A 14,965-nucleotide genomic window follows, 5' to 3' on the forward strand; every position below is an offset into this window, starting at 1 on the left:
AAATATATATATATATATATATATCATTCACATTTCATTGCTTTCAAAAATATACAACTCTAAATTTATTTTTTTAATCTCAAAACTAAAAGTAGCAAAAGCATTTCACATAAGGAGCATTTAGCACAATACCAAGAGAGAAAGGGAACAGATGCTAAAGAATGAGGGAAAGAAAGTAAAATATTTATAGTTGCCTAATTCTAAAATACCTACAACTCTTACACATCATCTAAATGGCAATGTAAAACTTTTATATTTATTTACCTAACAGTTTCACCTGAATTTATATGTACATATATATGTAAATTTATTAAAATTTAGAAATCAAGATATTTGCACTCAGAGTAACTAAACTGCCAGTGTAAACATTAGCACTTCCCTCTTACAAGAATTTCAGTGGACTAAAGGGGTTAGCAAAACAACTGGGTAATTTCCCTAGGTAGAGTCTGAAATTTAATTTTCTCAAAGTTTTCCTTTTAATTATGAAAGTACCTCCTCAGATAAATCATCTCCACAGATAAGTTTTTGAAAATTCAGAAAAATACTTATTTCCACTTATCATAAACCTGTCTTACATATTGCTTCTCATATGATAATAATGACTTATCTGGAAAATTGCATTTCCACACAGGAAGCATTTAATAGAAAGAAATCAATGATTCAAATTTTTAAAATTAAGTCCCTCTCTCCAACTTTATCAGCAGCAACAGCATGTCTTCTGAGCATGATATTAATAACCAAGGGAACTATTTTTGTCCCCAAATTATGGTTAAAAAAATATAATTTTGTTGCTGTTGTTAGGTGCGGTCTAGTCAGTTCCTACTCATGGCGACCCTATGCACGACAGAAGGAAACACTACGTGGTCCTGAGCCATCCTCACAATCGTTATGCTTGAGCTCATTGTTGCAGCCACTGTGTCAATCCACCTCATTGAGAGTCTTCCTCTTTTCCGCTGACCCTGTACTCTGCCAAACATGATGTCCTTCTCCAGGGACTGATCCCTCCTGACAACATGTCCAAAGTATGTAAGACGCAGTCTCGCCATCCTTGCCTCTAAGGAGCATTCTGGTTGTACTTTTTCCAAGACAGATTTGTTCATTCTTTTGGCAGTCCATAGCATATTCAATATTCTTTGCCAACATCACAATTCAAAAGCATCAATTCTTTTTCAGTCTTCCTTATTCATTGTCCAGCTTTCACATGCATATGATGTAATTGAAAATACCATGGCTTGGGTCAGCCGCACCTTAGCCTTCAGGGTGACATCTTTGTCTTTCAACACTTTAAAGAGCTCCTTTGCAGCAGATTTACCCAATCCAATGAGTCATTTGATTTCTTGACTGCTGCTTCCATGGCTGTTGATTGTTTTTTGCTTCCATTGCTGTTGATTGTATATCCAATTATATATTTTTAGAAAATTATATATTTTCTAAAATTATAATTTTAGAAAAATGCAATCCAGGAGAATTTTTAAGCAATTCCTGCTGAAAAAACAAAAAACACTTAATGGGAACAAAACAACTGCTTCACCGGGATGGCCCAACAAAATTTGAACACAAAAGTGGGAGTACCAGACATGAGAAGGCAGCACGTTCAAAACCAGTGAGCATTTCCTAAACTCAGGTTGACATAAAGAAAGGTGGCAACCACGAAACAGTAATAAAATTAGCTAAAGAAAATATAGCTCATTTCCAGATCAAAAAATCTACCTTTCAAAAAATGACCAGGTATGTGCAGCAACAGAAGAAGAAGGAGGGTGAGGAATAGGAGGAGGATGTGGAATGTGTGGCTAACTGCCTCCATGAACAATTGCTTCCTTTGCCAGGAAACCAGAAGAACTGCGTGGTTCCTTGCTACCACTTATGAACATTTTGATCAAAGATTCTATAGAAGAATCCTGATCCAAAGAGGGAAAATGCAGAAGAGAATTTCAAATTCTCTCAGACTCTAGATGTTCTAGAGCCATGGAGAGTGGATGAACCCCTGAAAACCATTGTCCTAAAATAATCTTTAAACCTTAAGTATCCCCTGATGTCTTCTTAAAACCAAACAATAGTTTAACTTAACTAGTAAAAAAGGTCTGCCTTGTGTATTATGCTCTTTCAAGATTTATCTACATGGGATCACACTGACAACAGCATTTGGAAAGGCGGGAAACTTAGGGAGCAGTGAGTTTGTTAATAAGGGAGGAACAACTCAGAAAAGGAGGGTGAGAGTGGTTGCACAACTCAAAGAATGCACTCAATGTCACTAAATGGTACATGTAGAAACAGTTGAATTGGTGTGTTTTACTGTGTATATTCTCAACAACGGCAGCAAAATCAAAAACAAAAAAAAAAAGAAGAGGTGTATCAGAAGGCTCACAGGAGAGCTACAACCAAACCAGTTGCCTTCAAGTTGATTCTGACTCACAGATACAACATGTGTGTCAAAGCAGAACTGCACTCCAGAGGGTTTTCAACAGCTGATCTTTCAGAAGTAGATTCGTAGGCCTTTCTTCCAAGCTGCCTCTGAGTGGACTCGAACTGCCAACCTTTCAGTTAGCAGCTGAGTGGTCAACCATCTGCACCACCTAGGGACTACATCTTACCTAACCATGGTATATTCCTCAAAACTAAGAAATTAACCGTGATGCAGTTTTATTAACTAAACTACAGGCGTTATCTGCATTTCCCCAGTTTTTCCACTAATGTCCTTTTTTCTGCCAAGATCCAATCCAGGACACCACCTTGCATGTAGTCATGTCTTCTTAGTCTCCTCAGATTATGACAATTCTTAGTCTTCCCTTGTTTTTCAGAACCATGATATTCTAAAAGAATACTAATCCGGTGTCTTACAGATTGTGCCTCTATTTTGGTTTGTCTGATATCTTCTGATGATTAAACTGGGGTTATGGGTTTGGGAAAGAAGACTACTGAGGTGAAATGCCCTTCTCATCACACCGTATCAGGGATACATGGTATCAACATGACCTATCACTGATGATGTTAACCTTGATCACTTGGTTAAGGTGATATCTCCCAGGTTTCTCCAATATGAAGTTATTTTTCACTTTCCAGACTCTATATTTTGGAGTCATTTAAAGTAGCCAACACTAAAGAAGAGGAGAAATAAGTTCCACCTACTTGGCTCGAAAATACTACCTACATTATTTTAAATTCTTCTGTAAGGAAGATTTATCCCTTCTTCCCCATTTATTTGTTGATTCAATCATTTATTTATATCAGCACAGACTCATGGATATTTATTTTATTCCTTGGGTTATAACCCAATACTATCATTACTTACATTGTGGCCTTTAAGCTGTTTTAAGCAATGTACCTAAAATATCAAGAGAAGGGTCTACCAGGTAATTTTTTGATGATAACAGAACAATAACAACATAATAAAAGGATTAGAGAAAATAGACAAACATATAATTGGGAGGGGAAAAAATGAAGATTGGTTAATACAGCCAGATTATTAGCAGTGATATTAATAAAACTAGCAATTTTTACTTAAGTATTAGCTATCAAGATATACTATAGATTTGGTGAGGTTTTTAAAAGTCATAGCAGTTGTAATAAATAAATGCTCATTATTCCCATATTCATATTTTTAAATTGCTTAACAGAAAGTTCCAGAGGAAATAAAAATGATTAAGTTATTATAAAATATTTTACAGTTTAAAATATTCAATTAAATGAATATTTTGCCATATATGAACTATCGAAGTATGTTGGGAAGTGGGTGGCATACTTGTTAAGATCACAGAATTTGAAATTGGACAACTTTATCCTTTAAGAGTTGGCCTGTTAGGTGAGTTATTTAAACTCTAAGACTCCTGCTGCTCATTGAAAAAAAAGGGGGTGGGGGAGGAGGGAAATAACAACCTAAGCTATACTTCAGAGGGTGATTAAAAGAGATATCACACCAAACATAGTACCTAGTACTCAAAACAAATTGGCTCTCGTTACATGAAAATATCAAAACTGGAAAAACAGAGGTAGTTTAGAGATGCGATACATGGAAACTATTTCTAGCATAATTGTGGGGGGTGGGGGAAACTTGATTGAAACGCATTTCTCCAAAGGCAGCCCCAGAACATAATGGCACCTGGAATACAAGCAAATTAAAGCCAAGGCTGCTCAAGGCTAGAACATCTAGAAAGCCAACAGCAGGTACTCCAGCCTCAAGCAATCCCATCTTACACTTTTCTTGTTAATCACAGGATTTGAAGTGACAAGTATTAACTTCATGACTTGAAAGGCATAGGTGTATAAGCTACAACAATTAAAAACAGAAAACAACTTAAAAAGATGAAATGAGGAAATGAGGACCACGTCTGTGTATGGGTACTATGTGAATTTTTGTTTGACATAATCATTTAGTCAATACAATTTCCAGTCATCTCCTCTAAGTCAAGAAAAACAGGCGTTAATGTCTTCATTTCTCTGGGCACTATACATAACTTTCAGAGTGCTCAAAAATGATTCTGACATCACCTTGGATTTAGATTCCTGGAGTGCTCTGTGAACTCTAAGAATATCACATTCAGGCTCAAATAAAAATTTTCTCAATAACATTAGGATTTTATAACTTTGAACTCAAATTATAATATTTATAGTATGTGAAGACAGATTATATTCCTAAATGTGGCACAGAAATAAATGAGCCTCATGAAGGCGATTAACAACCCAGACTAGGCGAGCCTAGCGCTTGAGGCTGGCCTATTGTAGAAATGATTATAACCATCACTTACTGAAAGAACAAAAATGAACTGCATTCAAATTAAGGTCTTTTAATATGCAAACTAGAATGGTGACATTTACAGTTTTAGAGAACTTTAGCAGGAAATACAAATGTTCCAGCAGAACCGCTGAAGAGCTAGCGTCAGCTGGGTCTCCCCGAAGCTAATGCTACAGAAAAATTAAACACTGCTACAGGCCTCTCACAGAGGAAACATGCTGTTGTAAAGAAGGATCTTAGCTCATCCTCTGAGGTCTGAATGACTACTGTAACAGGCTGGCAGCTATGCTTGGTTCACAAAGAACCGTAAAATAGAAAGCTTTTCCTCAATACCTGTGATGGTTAATTTTATTTGTCCACTTGGCAAGACTATGGTTCCCAGTGATTTGGCCAAACCTAGCATAGTCTAGTCTAGTTGCTGTTCCACAATGTAATATAACAATCAATCAGCTGAAAAGGGCGTTTCCTTAGGGTGTGTTCTGCCTCCAGACTATAAACAGATGTTTTGTCAGAACTCACTCTCTCACACTTTACTCCGCATCTTTCATAGCCGGCTGTACGGATTTTGGAACACAAACCTGCATGTATCTTCAGCCTGCCACCTCGTCTGTGGATATTTAACCGTCCAGCCCCACGCAAGCATGGTATCGATCTGTCATTGGTTCTGCTTCTCTAGAAAACCCTAAGACAACAGCCAACTAGTCAAATGTACTAGTTTAAAAATAAAATAACCAAAAATAAATAAACAAATAAACCCAAACCTGTTGCTGTCAAGTCAATTCCAACTCCACAGCAACCCTAAAGAGCAGAGTAGAAATGCCCCATCGGTCTTCCTAGGCTGTAATCCTTACAGAAGCAGACTGCCACATTTTTCTCCCATGGAGCGGCCGGTGGGTTCGCATCACCAACCTTTTGGTTTGCAGCCAAGTGCTTAACCACTGTGCCACCAGGGCGCCTTTAAAAAAAGTAAAATAGCATTTTCAAATTTACTGATGCATCAACTGGCCATATATATTAGAATGATAAATCAGGAGAACCAGAGACCAGGTCTCCAGCAGATTCTGAAGGGGGACAAGGAAGCAGAGAAACGGATAAATGTAAGTTATCACTTCATAATAAATAAATCGGTAAGTAAGCAGATATTAACCGTGTACTGTACCAAGAAGCTATTTTAGAGTAGCTTGGAGTGGGATTCAATAATACTGCTAATATGCTGTCTGCATATCAGCTGCAAAGTTTTCTCACTCTCAGTAAAACAGAGAGCAGGCTTCTTCTGGAGGTGACTTGTGTCTGAATTAGCATTGCTGACCTCATTGTGATACTGACAATTTGGCATCCTGGCTTCATGTATTTATTTATTCATTTTTATTATGCTTTAACTGAAAGTTTACAATTCAAGTCAGTTTCTCATACAAATACTTACATACCACATCGTTATGTGACCCTAGTTGCTCTCCCTATGACAGCACACTCCTCCTCTCCACCCTGTATTTCCCATGTCCATTTAACCAGCTCCTGTCCCCCTTAGAGCTGCCCACTTAGTCTCATGTGTTTACTTGAACTAAGAAGCACACTCCTACCCAGTATCGCTTAATGTCTTAGAGTCCAGTCTAATCTTCATCTGAAGAGTTGGCTTCAGGGATGGTTTTAGTTTTGGACTGAGAGTCCAGGGGCCATGTCCTCTGGGGTTCCTCCAGTCTCAGTCAGACCATTAAGACCTTCTTCTTATACAATCTGAGTTCTGCATCCCACTTTACTCCTGCTTCGTCAGGGGCTCTTTGTTGTGTTCCCTGTCAGGGCAGACTCCATGTATTTAAATGCACTTTGAACCATGATGAGAGGATGCATTAAAGGAACAGATGGGAACATTGATTTAACATAGTTGTAATACTCTTTTTAAAAACTCAAAACTAATTTTAATTGATTTTCACTTGAAAATGATAAATTTGTGTAACTCACGTGTGAAGAGAAGTGAGATGTTACACAACCAAATAGAGTAAATATTCCAAATTCTATTCTATTATGATAGAAAAACTAGTCTAAAAGAAGACTTCTCGAAATAACCACAATCATCCTATTTGTCTTCTCTGAACAGGCATGCACACATTCCCTTCCCAGCTAGATCAGAGGTTCTCAAAAAGAAATTGAACCTCACAATCAACTGAGGAACTTTAAAGAAATGTACACAAATTTACCGAAGTGGGTAAAGAGATCTGTTGGTGACAGTGTGTGCATTTCTTCTCATAAAAGTAGACACGCAATTCCGCTGCTCCATAGAACCTTTAAACCCTACCGTACAGCAGTAAGTTCTGGGAGTTAGGGACAGCACCAGCTGCTTCTGCGGTTTTCTTCATTCTCCAAGCCCACCCCTAACCCCACCCCACCTAGGAATTCTCACAGCGCTTTACACAGCCTAAGTACTTTACACTTTATTATTCATGAGTTTATGGGAAACCATTATCAAGAGCTGTAAAAATCTTCATCTCCTTAATCAAATAACTCTACACCAAAAATCCAAGAAAATTATCAGAGATATCGCCACCAATTGATATATAAGGCAATTCACTGAAGGGTACTTCTAAAGGTTGCTTGTAAGAGCAGAAAACTGGCTAAAGTATAAATGTCAAACAATAGAAAATGACCAAATAAAGCTAATAAACATCAACTACGAGATAATCAGTACATGAGAGAACATTATGCAAACTATCAATATTTATGAGACAGAGCAAAAATACTCTCAATATAACACAAATTAGGGAAAATTATAATAACTTAAATAATACTTATTAAATGATTTCCCACTGGTAATAAGGATACCAGCCATCTGTACAGGGCTTGGAGAGAACAAGAAGTTCTCAGGTTAATACATCAATAATTCCCATCCTCAAGATTCCAAATTAATTTCCTGATCCTTTATATTTTCCATTACTTTATAAATGCCAAGAGTAAGTAGTATTATTAGCAGAAAAAACAATTGCTTTTGGAACCTTAAAATGTATGAAATGTTTATAAAAATAATTTTCTAAAGTTAGAAGAAACAAGATCACACTCTTCTAATGGAACAGAAAGAAAAATGACAAAGATGTAATTAAGGAAGCATCTCTTCCAAGAGTCTGCCACGTAGCAGGGGTGCTAGAAAGATACCAAACATGCCAGGCCACTAAATCAAACAGAAATAATACAGCAGGAGGTAAGAAACAGTCCAAGGTCTGTCTTTAAGAAATGAAAAAAAAAAAAAAAGAAGCTAATGATGCCAGTGCAATATGTTCTCTCACTGTCTTCCCCTTTCCCTAATCAGGTAGGAATTTCTCTTGGAAACTCGTGAAGATACATGACTTTCAAACCAAATCTTCCTATGTTAATTTTTGGGGGAAAAACATAGCTTTTAAAAGCAACACTTCTCATTATTCAGAGGAAAGGGACAATGGCTTATACCACTTGCACAGTAGTACAAAGGCTTTCTCCTTGGAGCTTCATGGTAGGCTGATCCTAATAAGTGACTCATTACACCTTTCTTTATAGGATGAAACAAAGGATCGCCACGTATGTACCAGCCTGCCTCTTTATTCCCGGTGACACTGACTTAATAAGGATGACCAAAGAGGTGGCAAAGATGATTTAAGTATTCACACTGATTGAAATACTCTTTCCCAAGATGAAATAGTAACCATATATAAATCTTACATGAAAATACACCTTTAGAAAGATACTTTCCACACAAAGTATGAGCAAAATGTTCCCTAAAACAGCGGGAAAAAGCACTTAGCCGCAATATTCTGAAAAACAGGAATGAATAAATATGCCAAAGAATATTGAAAAATAAAAAAGCCAAGGCTACCATATCTTCTACAGATTATCTCCCAAAGACGTGTATAAAAATTTTTAAGAAATCCAGAAACTCAGAGAACCCTTGGCTTCTCCAAGCTCTGAGCTGGCTTAGTAAAGCGTCAACCTCTGTCTACACTATTCTCAAACATTAATCTTAGAATGAGATATTATCACTATTCTAACTAGGAAGATTCCAGCTCTCATCTATGATTCTGAACCACAGGAGATAGTCCAGCATGGCAGATCTCTAACGTAGCAGAATGCAACATCCCTGCTCAGGAATAAGATACTTCCACTGATTGGCAACATTATTCTAAAAATGCTTGTATTGCTTACTCAACTTGGAAGAAGCTAAGTCCCTTAACTATGCAGATGAGTTACACAAGAACGTCAACTTATTTTAACCATTAGAGATCAATAAAGAATAAGACTATGAGCTTTTAACTAATTACTGCCACGAGTTTATAGAGAAAATTTCAACCACTACACACGGATAAGCATTTATGACATCTAGAAATACCGGCATAGACAAGCTCCATGGACTCAACAGAAATAAATACATGTACTGCTTGGTGCCTCATCTGCAACTGTGCTTTTCTCCAAGCATGCTGTCTGAATGTTGAAAAAAGGTGAACTCTTTTTTAACTGAAGATACTTTAGCATTTCAGTCAGATATATAACCATAAAAAAAGTCTAGACTAAAATAAAAACTGCAAAAAAATTATTCAGCAAGCTTAGTAAATTAGTATTTGAAATGCAAAAACTAATTCATTGCACACTGAGCTGTGTATTGTATTTCTGTATGATTTCCTCCAGATGTGTGCGTGTTATATGCAGATAAAAGCCTCTTCTATGTTAAAGGGTGGGCATTTGGTTATATTAAATACCATCCATATATAGTAAGAATTTATTAAAACAAATAAAATTATGTTCAAGGATGTCTCAAAGCACTGTTATTTATTTTATGGAAAAAAATGGAAATACTATAAATATCCAACAATAGGAGAATGATAGAATAGTACAAGCTATAATACAATTGTTTGCATTCATTAAAAATATTTTGAAATAAAAGTTAAACAAAGGGGGAATCCTTATGGTATAAGAAAATATAGAAATACTAATAATAATCAAGTATGCAAATATGTAGACGTAGTAAGATTCAACCTCTTGTGTGTTATATATGTGTTCAACATTTTAATACTGATTATTTTGTAGACGTAGTAAGATTCAACCTCTTGTGTGTTATGTATGTGTTCAACCAACATTTTAATACTGATTATTGCTAAATTTTAGAATTATGAATAAGTTCATTTCCTTCTATTTCACTGAGTTTTCCAATTCTTTTTACAATGATAGATAAATGTTTCTTTTTTTTTAAAACAAGAAGTTGGTAAGGTGTCTATAGCTAATTGGCAATGAGCATTTAAGCCTTCTAGTGTGCCTTCCTAGTCTGAAGTGCCTAGGAAGCTTGAGCTACTTTCCCAGAATTCCCTGCAGATAAAGTTTTAGATCAAATTGGAGGCTGCCCATCTGAGTTGACTAGGATGAGACTGTAACTCAGGTTGTGAAACAGAGAATTTTCATGGGCTGTTAGTACTGGAAAGCATGGCTGTGGAAACAATGGGATTTTCTGAGATGGTATTCAGAAGTCTTCAACTTCACGGGTGATAAGAGAATTTTGAAGACACCTAGGTAAAGCATTCTCGTGTCTACATAACGATTAAAGGGACAGTTTATTCCAGGAAGATATAATAATAAATATTTACACACCCAATGACAGGGCTCCAAGATACATAAAACAATCTCTAACAGCAATGAAAAGTGAGACAGACAGTGCCACAATTATAGTAGGAGACTTCAACACACCACTTTCAGTGAAGGACAGAATACCCAGAAAGAAGCTCAATAAAGACGTGGAAGATCTAAATGCCACAATCAACCAAGCTGACCTCACAGACATATACAGAACACTCCACAAAACAGCAGCTAAGTATACTTTCTTTTCTAATGCACATGGAACATTCTATAGAATAGACCACATGTTAGGTCATAAAGCAAGCCTTAACAGAATCCAAAACATCAAAATATTACAAAGCATCTTCTCTGACCATAAATCCATAAAAGTAGAAATCAATAACCGGGAAAAGGAGTCAAACATGAAAACTGAACAACACCTTGCTCAAAAACTACTGGGTTACAGAAAAAATTAAGGATAGAATAAAGAAATTTATAGACTCCAGTTTTTTTTTTTTTTAATGAGAATGAAAACACTTCCTACCAGAACCTTTAGGACACATCTAAAGCAGCCCTCAGAGGTCAATTTATAGCAATAAATGCACATATCCAAAAAGAAAAAAAGGCCAAAATTAAAGAATTATCCCTACAACTTGAACAAACAGAAAAAGAGCAACAAAAGAAACCCTCAGGCACCAGAAGAAAGCAAAAAATAAAAATTAGAACAGAATTAAATGAAATAGAGAACAAAAAAAAAACAATTGAAAGAGTTAACAAGACCAAAAGCTGCTTCTTTGAAAAGATCAACAAAATCGATATGGCAGCTAACCAAAAGGTCAGCAGTTCAAATCCACCAGGTGCTCCTTGGAAATTGTATGGGCCAGTACTACCCAGTCCTATAGGGTTGCTATGAGTCAGAATCAACTTAACAGCAATGAGTTTGGTTTTTTGGATTATAAGTAGATAGGAGCCCTGGTGGTGAAGTGGTTAAACACTGGGCTGCTGATCAAAAGGTTGGCAGTTTGAACCCACCAGCCATTCTGCGGGAGAAAGATCCGGCAGCCTGCTTCCATAAAGATTTACAGTCTTGGAAACCCTATAGGGCAGTTCTACTCTGTCCTACACTGTCACTAGGATTCAGAATTGACCCGATGCAATGGGTTTTTAGTTATTATGAATAAAAACAATTTATCATGAAATATATTCATAAATTGGATTTTGCTTCTTCAAATACCCTACTGTATAAGACCTCTAAATTTTCAAGCTAATCTTAGTGAGAAAATATTCTAGTGTTTAGTCCTCATGAAATCTATAATAAAATATTTTAAGTAAGTAATGCAATTATAAAAATTAGAAAATAAATTACACTCTGTTTTTTTGCCTGGTATACTACTTTAAACTTATGTACTCCATTTATTTGTTTTCCAACTTGTACTAGTTGAAATGGAAAACAAAGTTAATGGAAATATTTAAAACTGGAATTTTTACATAGAAGCAAAGGATAAATCAGCAAATATCAAAGTATATCCATTTTAATATTAACATCAAAAGCCAACAAAAAACCAAATCCGCTGCTGTCGAGTCGATTCTGACCCATAGCAACCCCAGCGGGCAGAGGAGAACTTCCCCATAGGGTTTCCAAGGAACAGCTGGTGGATTCAAACTGCCAACCATTTTGGTTAGCAGCTGTATCACTTAACCACTGTGCCACCAGGGCTCTGAAATGTTAACGTAGATTGGTATATTTTCATATTTCTCAACACATATTGTGCTAAATTACTGCATGTATTGAAAATGTTTATTAATTTATTCAAGAAACGTTTATTGAGCATCTACTCTACAAATTGACAGTCAGAGCTTAAGGCTCCCTGGGTGAAAGGTTAGGAGTACGGCAGGATGAAATGATGGGGTTCTGTGAGAATATGACACAAAGAGCAGAACAAATTGGAAGAAATGTTTAGACTAAAATAAATCAGGTCAAGGAAAAGAAGTTTATCAACACTAGACAGGATCCTTCCATTTTCTAGGGGAACTTAGACAAGGTGCAATTGTCAACTAGGTAGCCAGAATAGATTACAATCAGGGCCACTTTCATCCTTAGAAGTCCATGTGCTATAATTTCTTTAATGCACCTCACAAGGCAATATGAATATTTGCTTACATGTGTGTCCAATATCTCTGTAAGGACATGGAAAATGCCTATATTAGGGTCTGCCCTGAAGAGAAACACACAGGCAGAGTGACAAGGAGACAAGCTGGGTGAGGAACTTTACTATATGCACTCTTTCAAGTTGAAAGTTTCCATTTTTGAATCCTACAATTATATTATTTAAAAATGAATAATGAATGTACACGAAAAACATATGTGAAATTTTACATTTTTGGTATATACATAATTGTACACAAACAAAATGTAAAAATACAAACGTATAATTTTGTGTAAATGTAATGAATGTACCTGAAAATTTTCATATGCATGAAAATGTACATAAAATGAAACTAAACGTATGACATTTAGTTCAATACAAAGTAGGAGGCCGTCCGAACTGTCATGAAAAGCTGGACAAGCACGCACACAAAGCGCTACAGTGAAGACATGCTAGGAGCAAAGCCAGCCGCTGGATCCTCACTGATCCTAAGAAGTCAGCGGATGCGGAAAAAGCAAGCGGTTACCTTCCTCTCACAGGTTTTGGGGCTGCCAGCAGGGTTCTGCTGGAGGAAGCCGGCTGCTGTAGACCAGCGTGCCGGGTTTTTCCGAGACGGCTCTTCAGATGAAAAATTATTATCGCTGACAGAAGTCGAGAGACCAATCAAAGCTGGGTCACTGCTTCGCCGGACATGAAGAGGCATATCTAGAAAAACAAAAAGCACTACATTAAAAAAAAAGATAATAATGTCCGTAAACTACATGTTAGGATAAAAGAAGTTAAATCCAGGCTAGCATTTATAGCCAGGGCACTGAGAACAACTTGGCAGGTACTACTGCTACAGCAGAGAGGAAACACAACCACAGAAAGAAGAGAACAAAAGCACAGAGTGTGTAATATTTAAAAGAGGAACAAAAAGACTCACTCATCAACTACGTGAAATCACTCAAAAAAATACAGTTACGGTAAACTGTATTTCGGAGCCCGGTGGCACAGTGGTTAAGCATTCAGTTTGAACCCATCAGTCACTTCCTAGGGGGCAGTTCTACTCTGTCCTATAGGGTCTCTATGAGTTGGCATCAACTCTGCAGCAATGGGTTTGGTTATTTTGGGAAGTAAAACAAAATTTGGATTAAATTTCATTTAGAATAATCTGTTTTCGAAAACAAGGATGCAAGTTATATATTTAGTTTTAAAAAGCCTCTAACAAAATGACTTTAACCATGAAGAAGTAAGCTTATTTATATACTCTGTGAGAAACATTTTGAAACATTGATACCTGTCAGGTATTGATCTATGGATTGGACGCACATATCCTTGGTAATGCTAAACTTGGTCATGCGGACCCATATATATATATATATTTTATGTATATTATATATATACATATATGCTGTATATCTCTACATTGAAGGTTACATTTTAGCTACAGTCAGTCCAACAGTCTGAGAACTGTTAAAGAAAATTAGAAAAAACTGACCCAAGAAAACAGAAGCCTGTGAACCACAGCAATATTACATGTACCATGTGCTTCTATGTCATGAGGATTTGATAACAATAAGAGACTTTACCAGCAGCATCAGAGAAAACAATATGCTGAAAATTTAATATTGCTGGTGGTTATCTTAATTTGCTGGACAAAACACAGACATGCAATTTATAAAGAAGAATAATTTCTGGTTTTTAAGTGTGTGTAAATACCTGTGACAGCTCTTACTGCTTATAATTTGCACCAAGAAAATAAAAGCCCAATAAGAATTATGTACTCTCAGGGCAAGCTCACAAAAATACACATTGAGGAATTCATGTGTGTTAATACTATAATGCTCTTACTACAGGAAATGTTTTCTCCCAGTAAGCAACAAAATAATTCCCAGAACCATCAAAGCAAAAAAAACACATTCATTAAAGTAACAAAATAGGGTTGCACGGAAGAAAAAAATAATTCAGGGCAATTATAATATTGCTACTTAGATACAGGTTCTGTTACTTTCCTGATCTTTATTCAGTTGGAGTCCCTGGGTTGTACCACTGGTTAACACTCTCAGCATCTAACTGAAAGGCTGGAGATTTGAGTCCACCCAGAGGCACCTCAGAAGAAAGACCTGGCAATCTATGTCCAAAAAATCAGCCTTAGAAAACCCTGTGGATCACAGTTCTTCTCTGACATACACGGGGTCATCTCAATACCAACTGGTTTAATTATTCCGTGGTTACACACTCTGGACACTATTAGCTCCCAAGAAAAGGCTGTAAAAAATTATTGTGCAAAAAAAAAAAAAAATTGTGCAGAGGTAACGACCAAAAGCAGTACCCACTATCTACAGTAAATAACCACATAAAATATATATATTAAACAACAAAGTAAACACAGAGACTACATCATCTCATTGCATTTGCTTTGCAAAAATAAAACAGCTTATACTACTTGTGTTTGGAAAATTTCTTCAGGACAGTATGTTGCATACACAATTTACATAAGATAATTAGGACCATCATCTACTGACCAACCATGATCTTGGTGTTA

At 36.4% G+C, this 14,965-nt stretch overlaps 1 protein-coding gene across 18 annotated transcripts in view; it reads right to left on the minus strand.

The window, feature by feature from the left end:
• The window catches only part of PARD3 (par-3 family cell polarity regulator), an 870,612-nt gene that overhangs the window by 474,793 nt on the left and 380,854 nt on the right, over positions 1–14,965 (minus strand). For all 18 annotated transcript variants that reach the window (XM_049885016.1, XM_049885003.1, XM_049885008.1 and 15 more), the window contains exon 4: positions 12,965–13,143. In XM_049885016.1, the coding sequence (XP_049740973.1) occupies positions 12,965–13,143 (179 nt within the window). The remainder of the gene's footprint in view (positions 1–12,964; positions 13,144–14,965) is intronic.

This window comes from Elephas maximus, chromosome 4 (genome assembly GCF_024166365.1).
Source record: "Elephas maximus indicus isolate mEleMax1 chromosome 4, mEleMax1 primary haplotype, whole genome shotgun sequence".
NCBI classification, from domain to species: domain Eukaryota; kingdom Metazoa; phylum Chordata; class Mammalia; order Proboscidea; family Elephantidae; genus Elephas; species Elephas maximus.